Source organism: Pinus tabuliformis, chromosome 6 (assembly GCF_031772625.1).
Source record: "Pinus tabuliformis cultivar Carrire ecotype Pingquan chromosome 6, CPIR1, whole genome shotgun sequence".
In the NCBI taxonomy this organism is placed as follows: Eukaryota; Viridiplantae; Streptophyta; class Pinopsida; order Pinales; family Pinaceae; genus Pinus; species Pinus tabuliformis.
In genome coordinates this window covers 678,259,907-678,280,744 of record NC_142292.1, presented here as the reverse complement: position 1 = coordinate 678,280,744, position 20,838 = coordinate 678,259,907, and the positions used below count along the sequence as shown (strand labels likewise).

General features: G+C 33.7%; 1 protein-coding gene across 1 annotated transcript; it reads left to right on the top strand.

Moving 5' to 3' along the window:
* Positions 1 to 535: 535 nt before the first annotated feature.
* LOC149260463 (uncharacterized) lies at positions 536 to 1,612 on the top strand. Its single transcript, XM_089459265.1, has one exon. It carries the CDS (start codon positions 536 to 538, stop codon positions 1,610 to 1,612), a length of 1,077 nt encoding a protein of 358 aa, XP_089315391.1.
* Positions 1,613 to 20,838: the final 19,226 nt, after the last annotated feature.

Below are 20,838 nucleotides of genomic sequence, written 5' to 3'. Positions count from 1 at the left end.
ACCCAGCATCTTCCATCTCTGCTCCTACCCCTTCCATGGAGAAAACCAAATCTGTTTCAGATCTCGGTCCCTTATTCCCATCCAAGGGGAAAACCATGTTGAATGAAAAACAACAAGCTTCAGATATGGATCTCGACGCAGCTCTAGCCCTGAGTCTTCATGAAGATGCAGCGGAGGAGGACCACAACACTCCAATTGGTATGGAGGAAGATCCGGAAGATGTAGATCTAGAAGAGCTTGAAATCTCCAAGCTTGACATCTCCAAACTTGAGACAGCATGCAAACAAAAAGAGTACAACTCAATCCCCCCCTGGCAAATAGACAAACTTGAAGGAGTCCTTACCAAGGTGCAGCACCATAAAAGCCTGGGAATACAAGGAGGCAGTCACTGGGATGGAAAAAAGATCCTTAAAGATACAAAGAAAAGGGGCAGAAAAACAGACCTTCAGAGAACAATAATAGTAGGTGAAATACTCATGGATTCGGGGCAATTCCCCAAGTTGACCAAGTTCTACAAACCCAAATCTCAGTCTACATGAAGCTCATTTCATGGAATGTAAGAGGACTCAACAGTCCCTCTAAACACAGAATGATCAAAAACCTGATAATGCAAGAAAAACCCGCAATAGTTTTCCTTCAAGAAACAAAAAGCAGCAGCACAGCGATAGACAGACTTAGCAATAAAATATGGGCAGGCAGCAGTTCAATTTCAGTAGACGCCTCAGGGGCTTCCGGCGGTCTTGCCATTCTATGGAACCCGCAGATTGTTTCACTTGATAATTTTCATGCCACTCTTCATCTAATTCAAGCTACCTTCCACCTCATCGGAACCAACATCCATGGGCATCTCACCAATGTATACTTCCCGCAGATAATTCAGCAAAAATTGGACCTCCTGGACATGATTTCCATCCTCAATGAAAACAGACACTTCCCCTTATGGATTGGAGGAGGCGACTTCAATATAATAAAATCCATGGAAGAAAAACAAGGAGGCAGAACCAGGCTCGACAGTGACAGCAGCGGCTTCAAGCAATTCCTACAAAATAATCAGCTCATGGACATCCCCACCTCCAATGGCATTTTCACCTGGTCCAACAAGCGCCGAGGTGCTCACCACATTGCCTCAAGGCTAGATCGATTCTTAATTTCAGACAACGCGATCCACCTTGGAGGGGATTTTAACGCCTCAATTATTCCCCAAGGAGGCTCAGATCACTGGCCGATTTTGCTCCAATGGTCCAGACCAGGCAACTGCTGCAACAGACCCTTTCGATTCGAAGCCTTTTGGCTCACAAACACCAATTTCAAGGCCATGGTCAATCATGCATGGACATCTTACACCCCGCCTGCGGGAGCTAAGATGTACCAGTTTCAACAAAAGCTGAAAAATCTGAAACAAGTTCTTAAAGTATGGAACCGAACTCACTTTGGCAACATACAGGAGAGCAGACAAAAACTGGAGCAGCAAATGAAAGCACTACAACAACTATTCATTCTGGAAGGCCGCACAGAAGAAAAAATTCAACAGGAGCAGATCCTCTGGAATCAAATTGAAGAACGCCAAAAACAAGAGGAAACTTTATGGCGACAAAAATCTAGAATCAGCTAGCTTAAATATGGAGAGAAAAATACAAAATTTTTCCACAAAACCACCATACAACGGCATATGCACAACAACATTACCTTTGTCAACAATCAACAGGGTGAAAGAATTGAGGCTCATGAGGACATGGAAAAAGAATTTACAGGATACTTCAAGGACATTCTAAAAGAACCTGACGGCAACCAGGATGAGGCAATCAGAGCCATCACGCAGCATATTCCAAAAATTATAAATGAGGATCACAACAATAAATTTCTCCAACCCACATCCTTAAAGGAAGTAGAAGAAGCCATGGCTCAGCTCAAAGACGGCAAGGCACCAGGGCCTGACGGATTTACCGCCAATTTCTTTCATGAATTTTGGGAACTCATTAAAGTTGAAGTATGGGACTTAGTGGAGGAATCTCGAAGCATGCACTGGGTCCTCCCAGCCCTCAACTCAACCTTCATAGCCTTGGTACCCAAAGAAGCGGCATCAAACAAACCTGAGAAGTACAGACCAATAGCGCTATGCAATGTGATTTACAAACTCATTTCAAAGGTCATTGCAAACCGACTCAAACCGCTCCTTCCCCTGCTCATCTCTCCAGAACAGACGGGATACGTTGAAGGCCGGCAGATCATGGATGGAATAATTCTATCAAACGAAGTCATACATTCTCTAAAGCTTCTCAAAAAACCAGGTATGCTTCTCAAATTAGACCTCTCTAAAGCCTTCGATAAGCTTAGCTGGAATTACATTCATAAAATGCTCTTGGCTTTTGGATTCAATGCAACCTGGACTAGATGGATCATGAACCTAATCACTTCTCCCAGTTTCTCTGTCTTACTGAATGGCTCTCCCTCATCTCCCTTTCGCCCCTCGCGTGGCATCAGGCAAGGGGATCCTCTGTCACCTTTTCTCTTCGTTCTAATGGCTGAAGGGCTCAGCAGGCTCCTCAAATCGGCAGTTTCCTCCCAAGCTCTCAAAGGCATCTCTCTCCATGGACGAACTCCTCAGACACATCAGCAATTCGTTGATGATACTATGCTCTTCGGGCACCCTTCCGCAAAAGAAGCCTCTATTTTCAAATCTCTTCTCTCCCTCTTCTCTGACGCCTCTGGCACTTCCATTAACGCTGCAAAATCTCAACTCTTCTTCTTCAATACCCCCCCCTCCACGCAAAGGAATATTGCCCGAATTTTGGGATTCACAATATCCCACCTGCCCTCTAAATACCTGGGAGCTCCCCTTTCAGACTCAGCTATCAAGCAAGCGTCCTGGCGGACGCTCCTGGACAAACTCGAATCAAAGCTCTCATCCTGGACTTTCCGGGCTTTAAATCTGGCAGGCAGGCTAGTCCTAATCAAATCAGTATTACAAGCAATGCCGCTCTATCTTTTCTCTATCTTGGCAGCTCCAAAAGGGGTACTGAAAGCCATACGCAATCTACAACGCAACTTCCTCTGGGGCTCCACAGGCCTGAATCGGAAATGGGCTCTTGTTAACTGGACAGAGGTATGTAAAACCAAATCAGAGGGCGGATTAGGACTTCGGGATCCGCTTCAAAGCAACAACACAATGGGAGCACGAATTTGGTGGAACTGGGTCTCCAAGCCAAACACCCCATGGGCTCAATTATGGCAAGCAAAATAGGCCAACGACAGCCAATGGAGTGATCTCATCAGAATCAACCCTACAGCGCAAGGATCACTCATCTGGAATAATGCAAAAACTCAAAGCAGCTTCATACAAGAACATAGCTTCTGGGAAATTCACTCAGGCAAAGCTGCCAGGTTCTGGGAAGACTCATGGCAGCAACTCCCTAAACTTGCAAATTTGTTTCACAAACCTCTTTGGCAAGCTCATATGAAGCAAGAGAGCATCACACAGGTTCACCAGTTCTGGCAGCCATCTACACATCATGACTTTCAGACATGGAAACCAGCGCGACTCTGGCAAATAGACTGGCAGGGAGAACTGTACACCGATATTGATCAGGAACTCATAAACAGGAAAATCCGCCACTCCAATCAGCAGGATAAACTCAGATGGGGCTACACAACCAAAGGAACATTCACCACAAAGGAAGCCCATCACTTGCGCTATTCCAATCTCCAGGCGGCCAAAGATCAAATCTGGGAACAAGTTTGGCACTCAGGGCTATGGCCCAAGATCTCTACCTTTTTATGGCTACTAAGCAAAAAACGCATTCTCACTTGGGACAATTTGATAAAAAGAGGATTTGTTGGGCCTTCTAGATGCCCAAACTGCAACATTAATTGTGAAACCATTAGTCACCTAATGGAAGAGTGCCCACTAGCAAAGCAACTCTGGGAGAAAGTGGAAAAATGCAACATGAGAGCAAACCAAAGACAGGAGGATGTAACGGAAAACATAAGGAACTGGGCCAAAAAACCGTTTAAAAGCCAGATTCTCAACTCTCTGTGGAGTATTACACCAGGCTTTCTGTACTGGACCCTATGGAAGGAGCGCAACCACAGAATCTTCAACAACACATACAGATCTATAGACGACCTATGGCTCATCCTCAAAAAAAAACATTCAGGAAACCCTGGCCATCAGAGCCTGGAATGACACTGACATGCCCGAAACTCAGCAGGAGCGCCGCATTCTGAAAGAATAGAATCTTGATCTCACGGCCTTAGTCAAGGTAATTGCCAATCCATCTATTAGATCCGCCTCTCAATCTTCATGGTCCCCACCTGCATTCAACTCATACAAGCTGAACTTCGACGGAGCAGCCAAAGGTAACCCTGGCCCTGCAGGATTTGGGGGAGTTATCAGACGACACACAGGAGAAGCGGTACATTTATACTATGGAACAATAGGCACAGACACCAACAACGTAGCAGAACTGGAAGGTCTCTGGAAAGGAATCTGTCTCGCTGAACAACAACACTTCTTCCCACTTGAAGTTGAAGGCGACTCTCTTATACTCATAGATGCGGCTAAAAGAATACAGGCTGGAGCTAAAGGAATCAAGATCGCAACAAGTTGGAGGCTGCTAAGCCGATTGGAATCCCTGGAGGAAAAGCTCCACGCTCCCCACAATATAACCTTCCATCATGTCAGGAGAACTGCAAACCAGGTAGCAGATCGGATGGCAAATCAAGGCGTGTCACAGTCGACACCTTACTTCTCAGGTTCCTTGGACATGGTAGATGATGCTCAATTCAAAAAGGATTGCATCTCTTTGGTGCAAAAAGACTTCCCTCTCCCGGATGCGGGTGACTGTGAAGCGTGAAAGGCAGGTGTCAGGTGTGGCTCGTCACATGGGCAGGTGTAAGCCCGGGCGAGCCACGACATACCAGAACGCAGGAGTATTAAATATGATGGGAGGTATAATTATTTGGGTTTTAAGGCTGGTTCAGACGGCATTCAATGTGCAGCAACGATCGAGGCAAATGGCACTCAATATACTCGAACCCCATGTCGCATGTCTTCATTCCTTCAAGCGGTCCGAGCAGAAGCTGGCATAGACGGAACATTCTCTGGCTCAGTGCAAGATTACTCAGAGGAATTCTTATCTGAAGGATAATTTGAAGATGCAAAGAGAAAGGCCCAGAATGAGCAGTCGTCGTGGCGGTTCCAAGGGTCGCTCTGCTACTCAGCGACCAGTCAATTCGCCTTCCTCCTCGGTGGAAATCACTTCTGAGCACAACAGAAACTTGAGCAGACTTGCAGGCCGCAGCAATGTGCGTGGGTGGGGAGAAATTCCGGACTGTGGTCATGTGGAGCATCCGGCTGTTCGCTACCGGATCCCCTGCACTCTGGAGAACAACACTCTCATTGTCTCAGTCATGGTGGAACACTGCAGCAATCTCAAGGGGCCTTTGGACAACTTGAATGTGCCAGTGGTTGACATGCAAGTTCCTACGGTTGATATGCGGTGGCCAACCAGAGCAGACTCTCCCCAAGCCACTCAAGCTGCGGATGCTGGCCCCAGTGAGCCGGTACAGAGGTCGCTGCACTCGGACATGGAGGAATCTCAGAAACTCAAAGGTCAAGCGAAGGATGAGCCTCACACAACCGATGAGGATTAGCACTTCCGTCACTCTGTCTTTCGCTGCCAGGAAAACAACTCTCTGTTCGTCTTTCATGCTCTTTGTCGGTTTACTGCTCTCTCTGTCGGTTTGTCTGTGTGTCCACCATGACAGTTTATATGTCCACCGTGTCAGTTTATGTGTCCATCGTGTCGGTTTATGTGTCCATCGTGTCGGTTTATGTGTCCATCGTGGCGGTTTACATGTTTACTGTGTCGATTTAGATGCTGGCTATGTCGATTCAGATGTTCCAATTTTGTAATGATGTTGCCCTGAAAGGTCCATTATGGGGAAAATCTCTCTGGAGATGCAGGACCAGGGCCCTGGTGTAATCTTTGCTGTAATTTTTGAATTTTTGTAATATAAATAGCCTAGTCTTACAGAGAAAAAAAAAACATTAACACGGAATCAAATAACATGATACTTTTTTAACATTAATAGGGAATTAAATAAATCTACATGCATCATTTTGGAGTTTATAGTTATAATAATTGCAACATAACAAGATCAAAGCTTTTCTCGTTTACGTTGGGCGATTCCCGGGATCGCTTGGCTACCAATATATTTTAAATTTAGGAGTTTTAATTTGAATTTAATTCCTCTAAATTCTGGAAAAGTATCATTTATTCTGGTGTCACCCATTATGATTTTCAACCATAGAACAAAAAACTTTATTTATTAATACTTATTTATTAATTCAAAAAAATATTATTTTCCAATCAGAATCAACTAATCTCAATCCCTAATGTTTTAGGTTAAATCAAAACCCTTAATGTCCAAACTATTATCATTATATTTTATGTGATACCAAAGTTGTTAATCCACTTTATTAATTCCTCATTTAAAAATCCAAGAGTTAAAATGATAAAATAGTAACTTCAGTAACATTAATAGGGAATCAAATAACATGATACTTTTTTAACATTAATAGGGAATCAAATAAATCTACATGCATCATTTTGGAGTGGTTACAATTATAATAATTGCAATATAACAAGATCAAAGATTTTCTCGTTTACGTTGAGCGATTCTTGGAATCGCCCAGCTACCAATATATTTTAAATTTAGGAATTTTAATTTGAATCTAATTCCTCTAAATTCAGGCATAGTATCATTTATTCTAGTGTCACCCATTATGATTTTCAACCATAGAACAACAAGCTTTATTTATTAATACTTATTAATTCAAAAATATATTATTTTCCAATGAGAATCAACTAATCTCAATCCCTAATGTTTTAGGCTAAATCAAAACCCTTAATGTCAAAACCATTATCATTATATTTTAAGTGATACCAAAGTTGTTAATCCTCTTTATTAATTCCTTATTTAAAAATCCAGGAGTTAAAATGATAAAATAGTAACTTCAGTAACATTAACAGGGAATCAAATAACATCATAATTTTTTAACGTTAATAGGGAATCAAATAAATCTACATGCATCATTTTGGGGTGGTTACAGTTATAATAATTGCAACATAACAAGATCAAAGATTTTCTCGTTTACGTTGGGCGATTCCCGGAATCGCCCGACTGCCAATATATTTCAAATTTTGAAATTTTAATTTGAATCTAATTCCTCTAAATTCTGACAAAGTATCATTTATTCTAATGTCACCCATTATGATTTTCAACCATAGAACAACAAGCTTTATTTATTAATACTTATTTATTAATTCAAAAAAAGTATTATTTTCCAACCAAAATCAACTAATTTCGATCCCTAGGTTTTAGGTTAAATTAAAACCCTTAATATCCAAATTATTAACATTATATTTTAAGTGATACCAAAGTTGTTAATCCACTTTATTAATTCCTCATTTAAAAATCCAAGAGTTAAAATGATAAAATAGTAACTTCAGTAACATTAACATGGAATCAAATAACATGATACTTTTTTAACATTAACAGGGAATCAAATAAATCTACATGCATCATTTTGGACTGGTTACGGTTATAATAATTGCAACATAATTGCAACATAGCAAGATCAATGTTTTTCTCGTTTACATTGGGCGATTCCCAGAATCGCCCGGTTACCAATATATTTTAAATTTAGGAAATTTTAATTTGAATCTAATTGCTCTAAATTTCGGCAAAGTATCATTTATTCTAGTGTCACCCATTATGATTTTCAACCATAGAACAACAAACTTTATTTATTAATTCAAAAAATATTATCTTCCAACCAGAATCAACTAATCTCAATCCCTAATGTTTTAGGTTAAATCAAAACCCTTAATGTCCAAACTATTATCATTATATTTTAAGTGATACCAAAGTTGTTAATCCACTTTATTAATTCCTCATTTAAAAATCCAAGAGTTAAAATGATGAAATAGTAACTTCAGTGACATTAACACGGAATCAAATAACATGGTAATTTTTAAACATTAGTGGGGAATCAAATAAATCTACATGCATCATTTTGGAGTGGTTACAGTTATAATAATTGCAACATAACAAAATCAAAGCTTTTCTCGTTTACATTGGGCGATTCTTGGAATCGCCTTACTGCCAATATATTATAAATTTAGGAATTTTAATTTGAATCTAATTCCTCTAAATTCTAGCAAAGTATCATTTATTCTAGTGTCACCCATTATGATTTTCAACCATAGCACAACAAACTTTATTTATTAATTCAAAACAATATTATTTTGTAACTAAAATCAACTAATATCAATCCCTAATGTTTTAGGTTAAATCAAAACCCTTAATGTCCAAACTATTATCACTATAGTTTAAGTGATACCAAAGTTGTTAATTCACTTTATTAATTCCTCATTTAAAAATCCAAGAATTAAAATGATAAAATAGTAACTTTAGTAACATTAACAAGGAATCAAATAACATGATGCATTTTTAACATTAATAAGGAATCAAATAAATCTACATGCATCATTTTGGAGTGGTTATAGTTATAATAATTGCAATATAACAAGATCAAAGATTTTCTTGTTTACCTTGGGCAATTCGTGGAATCACCCGACTGCCAATATATTTTAAATTTATGAATTTTAATTTGAATCTAATTCCTCTAAATTCCGACAAAGTATCATTTATTTTAGTGTCACCCATTATGATTTTCAACCATAGAACAACAAACTTTATTTATTAATACTTATTTATTAATTCAAAAAAATTATTATTTTCTAACCATAATCAACTAATCTCAATCCCTAATGTTTTATTTTAAATCAAAACCCTTAATGTCCAAACTATTATCATTATATTTTATGTGATACCAAAGTTGTTAATCCACTTTATTACTTCCTCATTTAAAAATATGAGAGTTAAAATGATAAAATAGTAACTTCACTAACATTAATAGAGAATCAAATAACATGATACTTTTATAACATTAATAGGGAATCAAATAAATCTACACGCATCATTTTGGAGTGGTTACACTTATAATAATTGCAACATAACAAGATCAAAGCTTTTCTCGTTTACGATGGGTGATTCCCGGAATCGCCCAACTGCCAATATATTTTAAATTTCGAAATTTTAATTTGAATCTAATTCCTCTAAAGTCCGGCAAAGTATCATTTATTCTAGTGTCACCCATTATGATTTTCAACCATAGAACAACAAACTTTATTTATTAAATCAAAAAAATATTATTTTCCAAACAGAATCAACTAATCTCAATCCCTAATGTTTTAGGTTAAATCAAAACCCTTAATGTCCAAACTATTATCATTATATTCTAAGTTATACCAAAGTTGTTAATCCTCTTTATTAATTCCTCATTTAAAAATCCAAGAGTTAAAATGATAAAATAGTAACTTCAGTAACATTAACAGGGAATCAAATAACATGATACTTTTTTAACATTAATAGGGAATCAAATTAATCTACTTGCATCATTTTGGAGTGGTTATAATTATAATAGTTACAACATAACAAGATCAAAGCTTTTCTCGTTTACGTTGGGCGATTCCCGGAATCACCCAACTGCGAATATATTTTAAATTTAGGAATTTTAATTTGAATCTAATTCCTCTAAATTCCGGCAAAGTATAATTTATTCTAGTGTCATTCATTATGATTTTCAACCATAGAACAACAAATTTTATTTATTAATACTTATTTATTAATTCAAAAAAATATTATTTTCCAACCAGAATCAACTAACCTCAATCCCTAATGTTTTAGGTTAAATCAAAACCCTTAATGTCCAAACTATTATCATTATATTTTAAGTAATACCAAAGTTGTTAATCCACTTTATTAATTCCTCATTTAAAAATCCAAGAGTTAAAATGATAAAATAGTAACTTCAGTAACATTAATAGGGAATCAAATAACATGATACTTTTTTAACATTAATAGGGAATTAAATAAATCTACATGCATCATTTTGGAGTGGTTACAGTGATAATAATTGAAACATAACAAGATCAAAGCTTTTCTAGCTTACGTTGGGCGATTTCGGGAATCGCCCGGCTGCCAATATATTTTAAATTAAGGAATTTTAATTTGAATCTAATTCCTCTAAATTTCGGCAAAGTATCATTTATTCTAGTGTCACCTATTATAATTTTCAACCATAGAACAACAAACTTTATATATTAATACTTATTTATTAATTCAAAAAATATTATTTTCCAACGAGAATCAACTAATCTCAATCCCTAATGTTTTAGGTTAAAACAAAACCCTTAATGTCCAAACTATTATCATTATATTTTAAGTGATACCAAAGTTGTTAATCCACTTTATTAATTCCTCATTTAAAAATCCAAGAGTTAAAATGATAAAATAGTAACTTCAGTAACATTAACAAGGAATCAAATAACATGATACTTTTTTAACATTAATAGGGAATCAAATAAATCTACATGCATCATTTTGGAGTGGTTATAGTTATAATAATTGCAACATAACAAAATCAAAGTTTTTCTCATTTACGTTGGGCGATTCCCGGAATCGCCCGGCTGCCAATATATTTTAAATTTAGGAATTTTAATTTGAATCTAATTCCTCTAAATTTGGCAAAGTATCATTTATTCTAGTGTCACCCATTATGATTTTCAACCATAGAACAACAAACTTTATTTATTAATACTTATTTATTAATTTAAAAAATTATTATTTTCCAACCAGAATCAACTAATCTCAATCCCTAATGTGTTAGGTTATATCAAAACCCATAATGTCCAAACTATTATCATTATATTTTAAATGATACCAAAGTTGTTAATTCACTTTATTAATTGCTCATTTAAAAATCGAGTTAAAATGATAAAACACTAACTTTAGTGACATTAACAGGAATCAATTAACATGATATTTTTTTGACATTAATAGGGAATCAAATAAATCTACGTGTATCATTTTGGAGTAGTTACAGGTATAATAATTACAACATAACAAGATCAAAGATTTTCTCGTTTACGTTTGGCGATTCTGGGAATCGCTCAGCTGCCAATATATTTTAAATTTATGAATTTCAATTTGAATTTAATTCCTCTAAATTCTGGCAAAGTATAATTTATTAGTGTCACACATTATGATTTTCAACCATAGAACAACAAACTTTATTTATTAATGCTTATTTACTAATTCAAAAAAATATTATTTTCCAAAGAGAGTCAACTAATCTCAATCCCTAATGTTTTAGGTTAAATCAAAACTCTTAATGTCCAATCTATTATCATTATATTTTAAGTGATACCAAAGTTGTTAATACACTTTATTAATTCCTCATTTAAAAATCCAAGATTTAAAATGATAAAATAGTAATTTCAGTAATATTAACACGGAATCAAATAACATGATACTTTTTTAACATTAATAGGGAATCAAATAAATCTACATGCATCATTTTGGAGTGGTTACAGTTATAATAATTACAACATAACAAGATCAAAGCTTTTCTCATTTACGTTGGGCGATTCCCGGAATCGCCCGGCTGCCAATATATTTTAAATTTAGGAATTTTAATTTGAATCTAATTCCTCTAAATTCTGGCAAAGTATCATTTATTCTAGTGTCACCCATTATGATTTTCAACCATAGAACAACAAACTTTATTTATTAATACTTATTTATTAATTCAAAAAAATATTATTTTCCAACCATAATCAACTAATCTCAATCCCTAATGTTTTGGGTTAAATCAAAACCCTTACTGTCAAAACTATTATCATTATATTTTAAGTGATATCAAAGTTGTTAATCCACTTTATTAATTCCTCATTTAAAAATCCAAGAGTTAAAATGATAAAATAGTAACTTTAGTAACATTAACAGGAATCAAATAACATGATACTTTTTTAACATTAATAAAGAATCAAATAAATCTACATGCATCATTTTGGAGTGGTTACAGTTATAATAATTGCAACATAACAAGATCAAAGCTTTTCTCGTTTATGTTGGGTGATTCCCCCAGCTGCCAATATATTTTAAATTTAGGAATTTTAATTTGAATCTAATACTCTAAATTCTGGCAAAGTGTCATTTATTCTAGTGTCACCCATTATGATTTTCTACCATAGAACAATAATCTTTATTTATTAATACTTATTTATTAATTCGAAAAAATATTATTTTCCAACCAGAATCAACTAATCTCAATCCCTAATGTTTTAGGTTAAATCAAAACCCTTAATGTCCAAACTATTATCTTTATATTTTAAGTGATACCAAAGTTGTTAATCCACTTGATTAATTCCTCATTTAAAAATCTAAGAGTTAAAATGATAAAATAGCAACATTAACAGGAATCAAATAACATTATACTTTTTTAACATTAATAGGGAATCAAATAAATCTACATGCATCATTTTTGAGTGGTTACAGTTATAATAATTGCAACATAACAAAATCAAAGCTTTTCTCGTTTACGTTAGGCGATTCTGGGAATCCCCGCTGTAAATATATTTGAAATTTAGGAATTTTAATTTGAATCTAATTCCTCTAAATTCTGGCGAAGTATCATTTATTCTAGTGTCACCCATTATAATTTTCAACCATAGAACAACAAACTTTATTTATTAATTCAAAAAATATTATTTCCCAACCAGAATCAACTAATCTCAATCCCTATTGTTTTAGGTTAAATCAAAACCCTTAATGTCCAAATTATTATCATTATCTTTTAAGTGATACCGAAGTTGATAATCCATTTTATTAATTCCTCATTTAAAAATCTAAGAGATAAAATGATAAAATAGTAACTTCAATAACTTTAACAGGGAATCAAATAACATAATAATTTTTTAACATTAATAGGGAATCAAATAAATCTACATGCATCATTTTGGAGTTGTTACAGTTATAATAATTGCAACATAACAAGATCAAAGCTTTTCTCGTTTACGTTGGGCGATTCCCGCAATCACTCAACTGCCAATATATTTTAAATTTAGCAATTTTAATTTGAATCTAATTCCTCTAAATTCCGACAAAGTATCATTTATTCTAGTGTCACCCATTATGATTCTCAATCATAGAACAACAAACTTTATTTATTAATACTTATTTATTAATTTAAAAAATATCATTTTCCAACCAGAATCAACTAATCTCAATCTCTAATGTTTTAGGTTAAGTCAAAACTCTTAATGTCCAAACTATTATCATTATATTTTAAGTGATACCAAAGTTGTTAATCCACTTTATTAATCCCTCATTTAAAAATCCAAGAGTTAAAATGATAAAATAGTAACTTCAGTAACATTAACAGGGAATCAAATAACATGCCACTTTTTTAACATTAATAGGGAATCAAATAAATCTACATGCATCATTTTAGAGTGGTTACAGTGATAATAATTGCAACATAACAAGATAAAAGTTTTTCTCATTTACTTCGGGCGATTCCCGGAATCGCCCGACTACTAATATATTTTAGATTTAAGAATTTTAATTTGAATCTAATTCCTCTAAATTCCGGCAAAGTATCATTTATTCTAGTGTCACCCATTATGATTTTCAACCATAGAACAACCAACTTTTTATATATATATATAGGGGTATGATGTATTGATATAAACTAAGACATTCAATTTAAAAAAATATATACACATAATGTTAATATTTTAAAGTATTTTTTATGAAATATGTTATGAGCGTTATATTATAATAATAATAATTTTTTAATTTGAATCAAAATTATATTTATATTTTTGTAGGATACTGCGCGTTTTTTTTTTGTTTTTAAAATAATTTTTTTTTTTAAATCTTAGGAGAAAAGAAAAAAAAAAAAATTTCCCGAAATTTTAAAGTTTAAATTTTAAATTCAGTTTTATTGGCATTTTTTTAAAATTTTGAAAATTGACACTAAAAAAAGCCATCATTCCACTATCAATACTTTTCATTTTCAAGGTGTTTTTTGCACAATTTTTCCACAAAAAAAAAATCGTTTTCACTGCCATTTTTAAAACATGTTCAAAATTGACCCTAAAAGAAAAAACCATTGTTCCAGTATACACACTTTTCGTTTTTAGCACTATTTTTTATGTTTTTTTGGGGTTTTTAGGCCAGAGTTTCTGTTTTGAGTATATAGTTCCCGTTTCAAAGTTTACATTGTTCTCACAGGGAAATATGTCTGGAACAATTTGCTTGGGAAATCTGACTGTATTCTTGTTCTTTGTCGTAGTAATTGCAATTAATTTGTGAATCTCCTACAAAAGTATCTTCTGCTTTCTTGTGGTGAATGTCTATGGGACCAATCTTTAGCGAAGTTTTGGTGTGGATTTATCTACCTGTAGCTAAAAAATCTACATAGATGCATCATGCTATATATGTCATTCTTTTTCCTCTCAAACAAAATTATTTAGACTATTTTAGAAAAATTGTATAGTAAATATGACTATGCAAGTGCAAATAGGCTTTTGATTGAAACTTCAAATGTGACCATGCTTAAAAATCAACATAGAAATGTGATATTCCATATGCCCTATAAATACCAAGTGTAGGCTTCTCATTGGTAATTGGAGACCTAATTCATGACTACCTTTTGATGTCCTTATCGCTCTAGAGGATTGCATCTTGTATGGACCAATATTAAAGCAACCCAACATGAGTTATGCACTAACATACACTAATCTTTTTTTAGCCAAGAGGTTTTATAAGGATCGGTTATAGCAATGCAAGTCAAGTAGAGTTTCAAAACAATTTAAGTTCCTACCAAATGATTAATGGATTCTCTATCAACAATCACTGGGTGTTTGTTGATGTAATACAAATTGGATGCTTGTCCCCTTTTGTTGGGGAGACCTGGAAATATTATTTTGTTATTTGTCTTTAGATGTTCTTTAACCAAGAGGTTTTATAAGGGTCAATTAAAGTAATACTAACCAAATAGAGTTTCGAGACAATTTCAGTTGCTACCAAATGATTAGTGAACTCTCTATCAATAATCACTGGGTGTTTATTGATGTAATACAAATTTGATGGTTGTCACCTTTTGCTAAGGAGATCTATTAATATTATTATGTTGTCTGTATTATTATTATTATTATGTGCACCTTCATCCTAAATGTTGTTATATGTATTGTTACAGTGATTTGGAAGTACATTTCATAACTGATAATGGATTGTTGTGTGTTTTAAAAAAAAGTGGTTAGGCTAGTTTGGTCCACTTTTATCTCCCAAATTCTCTTTGTTTATCATGTTTTGGTGTTTTATCAAGGCTGTTTAAGAGAGACCTCCCACTTCAAATCAATCTTGGATTCTTGTTGTGGAGCCACATGAATGGAAGTCAATTTTATAAAATCTAACTTGCTATGTAATAAGATATAAACTAATTTAAAGACATAGGTTCCCTTCATAAAACCTTTCTAATTTTATCAAACTAACTTTTGAGAGTCACACAAACTTGTAAGATCATACGAAAGAAACTCTTCATATTTTGGAGAAAAAGCCATCCATGTGAGTTCAAGTGAGAGCTTTGAAAACCATTGGTTCAATGCACCTTTATAAAAAAAGGTCGCGATAAATCATGAGTTCATTCAAGCTAACTATTTTTTTGTTTTCAAAATATATGGGTATTGGCACTAGTTAAAATTGAGCAATCAGTGACTAGGTGACTAAGAAAGTTAGTCACCACAACTTTTCCAAGTGAAATACTACCAAAAATGAGAAATCTTTAGTGACCGAACTAAAAACGACTAACATAAATCACTAATTTAGTCACGGGTTAAAATATGTGACTAGCTAATAAGTAATACAACTAAAAATGACTAACATGAATGACTAATTTACTCTAAGAATAAAAATACAACAACCTAACAACTACTACAATAATATGAATCAATTTTTTTATGTTAGTCATCTTAATTGTGTCAAGCAATCTAAATTTACAAGTGATAGGGAATTGAAAGGTTGTTAAAGATTGGTTGAAAGGTTATCCTTCCTTAACCATTTCTTCATCCTCACATGGTGTATAGGTGAGCCACCTTTGCATGATTTATCTCTAATAATTTTTTATTTTAAAAATATATTTTTTTAATAAAAAAAATATTTTATGTATTTTTTAAAAATCTATTCATTGAATCTAATTGGATCTAGTTCCAATTTGAAATTAGTTTGAAGGGCAATTTTAATTTTTAAGACTATAATATCAAATAAAAACTACTTTAATTTCATACTAACTAACCTAGATCCATCTTAACCCCAGATCTATCAAGTGCGAAGACGAGTCCAATCTCTCGAGGTGCAAATTTTTTTTTCTAGTGTAAAACTTGAGGGAATTTTTGCACCTCGAGAGATTGGATCTCTCTTGCCACTTGATAGTTATAGGGTTAATATGGATATAGGTTTGTTATATAATACAATATAATATCTATATTTGTATTTGTGTCTCTTTGTTATTCCCTCTTTCTATCTCACCCCGGAAACATACACACACTCTCTCTCCCTCACTCTCTCTCTCTCCATGACTCTATTTTCACACCCTCTCTCTCTCCACATTTCTCCCTCTGTGTTTTTCTTGTTCCCGCCCTCTCCTACCACCTCCAATTCCATCTCTCTCTCTCCTCATCTCTATCTTCCTTCCTTTCTATCCCTTATCTCCTACCTCCCTCTATCCCTCCCCCCAAATAACTCTCCTTCTGTCTCTCTCTCTCTTCCTTCCAACTCTATCACTATCTCCCTCCCTCCCTTTCGTTCTCCATCTCTATGTCTTGATCTCTCTCCCTTTCCATTCTCTCCCTATCTATATCCTCTCCTCTCTCTCCCTCACACTCCCTCTATCTCTCCCTTCTCACTCTTCTCTCTCTCCACCTCTATCTCTCTATGTCTTTTTTATTTCCTCACTCTTTCCCCCACTACAACTCCATTTCTCTCTATCTCTCCTCTCTCTTCTCTCCTCTCACTCCCTCTCTCCCACCACCCTCTCTCTCCCCCATCACTCTCTCTTTCTTTCTCTCGTTGTCCTCCAACTTTTTCACTATCTCCCTCCCTCTCTCTGCCCCCTCCCCAACTCTCCCTTAAAGTTGATCACATTGTATTGTGCTTAAGAAATTATATAAATTAAAAAAAACTTAATTGGTTGTAAAATATTAAACCTATATTTTGGATCAATCATGTCAAAGAAAATAAAATAATGAAAAACTTTAAAAAGGCATGCACCATATTTAATCTATTATAATTAGTCAATTTTCTTGCTCTGATCCCTTGGATCCTTAGCTAATATGGATCTATGGTTCTGGCATAGATCCATTTTAGCTTAATTTTATTAAAACCTTAATTTAATTTCTATGGGAATATTTTTAGTAGTCGTGAGAATAGAGTGTTTAGATATATCTCAAATTGTAACATTTTCCCTTTTAGATTCAATTAAAAAAATGTTGTAAAATTAAATTAAAATAAAATATTTTTACTATGAAATAAGTTTTCGTTTTTTGGCATGTGGTATTGATAAGCCATGGTATTGGCCCATGGTATTATAACAAAGCCTATTTACAAATTAATATCCATGGTAAAGTGAGGGTGAATATCCATGGTGAACAATCTTGTCATATTGTTACAAAATATTTTGATTGTGAATTTTTTTTTTTGGGCACGCGGTATTGATAATCCATGGTATTGTAACAAATGCTATTTTTTACAAGTTAGTAATATCTACCATAATGTCGGGGTGAATATCCACGGTTAAGAATCTTGTCATATTGTTATAAAATATTTTGGCTATGAAATAAGTTATGGTTTTTGGATTTGTAGTATTGATAGGTCATGGTATTGGCACATGGTATTGTAACAAAGCCTATTCACAAGTTAATAAAAAATCAAAATATAACAAATTGAATTTTGATATTTTTATTAATTTAACTTTTTATTATTAATTCAGGTCATATTCAAATGTTTACACTCATCCCAATATCATTTTTAACTTCTTATTCTTCTTTTTAACTTAGCATCTTACACAAAATGACATATTCTTATTAAAAATAAATCATTTAACCCAATTTCAATTTATATATTTTATTTTATATTATAAATATTTCTTTTATTTTTTCCATTATAAATATTTCTTTTCTTTTTCATTCCTAGTTAACAAATTCTTATTAAAAATAAATCATTTAACCCAATTTCAATTTATATATTTTATTTTATATTATAAATATTTCTTTTATTTTTTCCATTATAAATATTTCTTTTCTTTTTCATTTCTAGTTTAGTGTTGGGTTCAAATAAAATATTCACAAATTACAACGTCATAATGTAGCACTGCATTTTCTTTGCCTTGTCCATATCTGCATGGAAATGCTAGAAAACGGAAGACCATCAATGTGATCTATGGATTTCATGTGATTCTAACCCAAGATGGAGTTTGCATGGGAAACACCTTAGAAGAGCATCAACGATTAGATGGAGGAAGGGAAAGGTGATTCGGTGGTAATTTTTACATGGCTATGAATTTGGACTCTCGAGAGTTCATCCTTTTTACCAAAGATAAATTTTGTTCTTATGGGTAAACAATTTTGAAGGTTTATATGATCAAAGCATAAATTTTGTCTAGAGTCGAGGTTTTAATGATTATGATAATGCAGATCTTGAAGTTTGCGGTAATTTTTACATGGGTATGAATTTGGACTCTGGAGAGTTCTTCCCTTTTATTAAAGATGATTTTTGCTCTTATGGGTAAACAATTTCAAGGGTTTATATGATCAAAGCATAAATTTTATCTAGAGATGAGGGTATAATGATTATGATAATGTAGATCTTGATTGCAGCTAACAATTCATGAAAAGACAATACACAATTAAGCATTTTGCATGTCCTTATTGATATTTTGGTAATTTTTACATGGGTATGAATTTGGGCTATCGAGAGTTCTTCCTTTTTACTAAAGATAATTTTTGTTCTTATGGGTAAACAATTTCGAGGGTTTATATGATAAAAGCATAAATTTTGTCTAGAGTTGAAGGTTTAATGATTATGAAAATGAAGATCTTGATTGCGACCAACAATTAATCAAAAGACAATGCACAAGTAATCATTTTGCATGTCCTTATTGTACAAAAGGTTTAGTGATTATGATAATGTAGATCTTGATTGTGGCAAACAATTTATCAAAGGACAATGGAAAAGTAAGAATTTTGTATCTCCTTATTGTACAGATCAGTTCGCTCCTCCCTAAATTTTCGAGGGTCAGAATGCAGGAAATTTTATTTTTTCCTTTCACCTTTTTTTAATGTTTTATTTTTTGTGTAATGGACTCTACCACGCCCAAATTCAAAGGGCTTGAGTGATGCAAGAAATTTTTTTGGTAGGAGGCAAATGCTAGACCTTCCTCAAACTTTGTTACATGAAATTAAAATTTCTTGCAATCATGAACATAATTTTTTTTATGTTTCATCCTTAGATTCAGATCTTAATGCCTACAGTTTTAAACCATGCTACTTTATTTTAAGTAGAATATAATTAGATCCATTAAACCTTACAACTCTCCAAAGATTAGGTTAATTTCAGCTAAAAAGAATGAACCTGGATGGCTTTTGCAATTTAGATTCAATGCTTACCGACAATGGTTAAAAATGGAAGGACCCAAATGGTATAATAAATTTTACCCACCTATCAATTTCCAAGACCTTTCCTATTATTATGAACCTAAATAGAGAGAGTAGAAGAAGAAGAGAAGCCTGGATGAGGTGGACCCTAACCTGCTTCATTCTTTCCAAAAGTTGGGCATGCCCTTGACTAGAAGAAGAGATTGACCAATGTTGTTGTAGATGTTGTTTTTGACAGTGTTTTCATTGCTACCATGCATAGGTAGAATTTATAGGAAGTTGATGTTATCTTTTGTTTGTTATAAGAGGTAATTAGAGAGTACCTTTATGTAGTTAGGAAGTAGCTTGGTAGGGTTGTTCCTCCTGCTGATAACTACTATGTTGCATTATATTTTTTTTTTAGTGATAGTTCCTTCTATTATATCCCTAGGCACACTTTGTCACCCACAGAAATATCCACTTATTTTAGGATGAATGAGATGGAGACCAGGGATTTTGAGAACACTCTTACTGTTGTAGATGGGAGGAGTTTTGTGAGGTGAGAGGAGTTCTGTGACATATATTGAAGGATGCACTGCACCATTTTATGACACCAATCATCTCCATGCCGCAATAGTGGATGTCTATTACATTGAGGGAGCAACAATAAAGTATTCCACTATAAATTATTGGTATGTGGGGGATGAGGAATGAAGACGTGGGATTTATAATTTTATTACGAAAAGATGTTTGTGTGGTGGAGACAAATCCTACAGGTAAATCGTATCATTATATTTATATGAAATATTAGAATGTGTTCAATATAGAAATATGTATGTACTCTTGAATTTATCTATGTTGAAATAAGATCAAGAATAAAGTTGTCATTTCAAATAATTGGGATATACCATGTAATTTTACTTTACTACATGGAATTCTTGATTTGTTAGATCCCAACTAGTTAGGGTTGAATTTTTTTTTTTGTAATCAGATTAAGAATAAAGTTGTCATTTCAATCACTGAAATATACCATGTAAAATTTAATGACTACATGAAATTGTTTACTTGTTAGAGCTAAAGTTATTAGGATTATGAAGAGTCCTCTTTCATGATAATATTTATGAATGCTCTATTCTTGCTCAAAGAATTACATATTATATAAGGGTGGAAAATAAATGAGATGCAACTGAATGGATTATGTTTTAAAATGTGTGGAGGGAGTATAAAATCATTT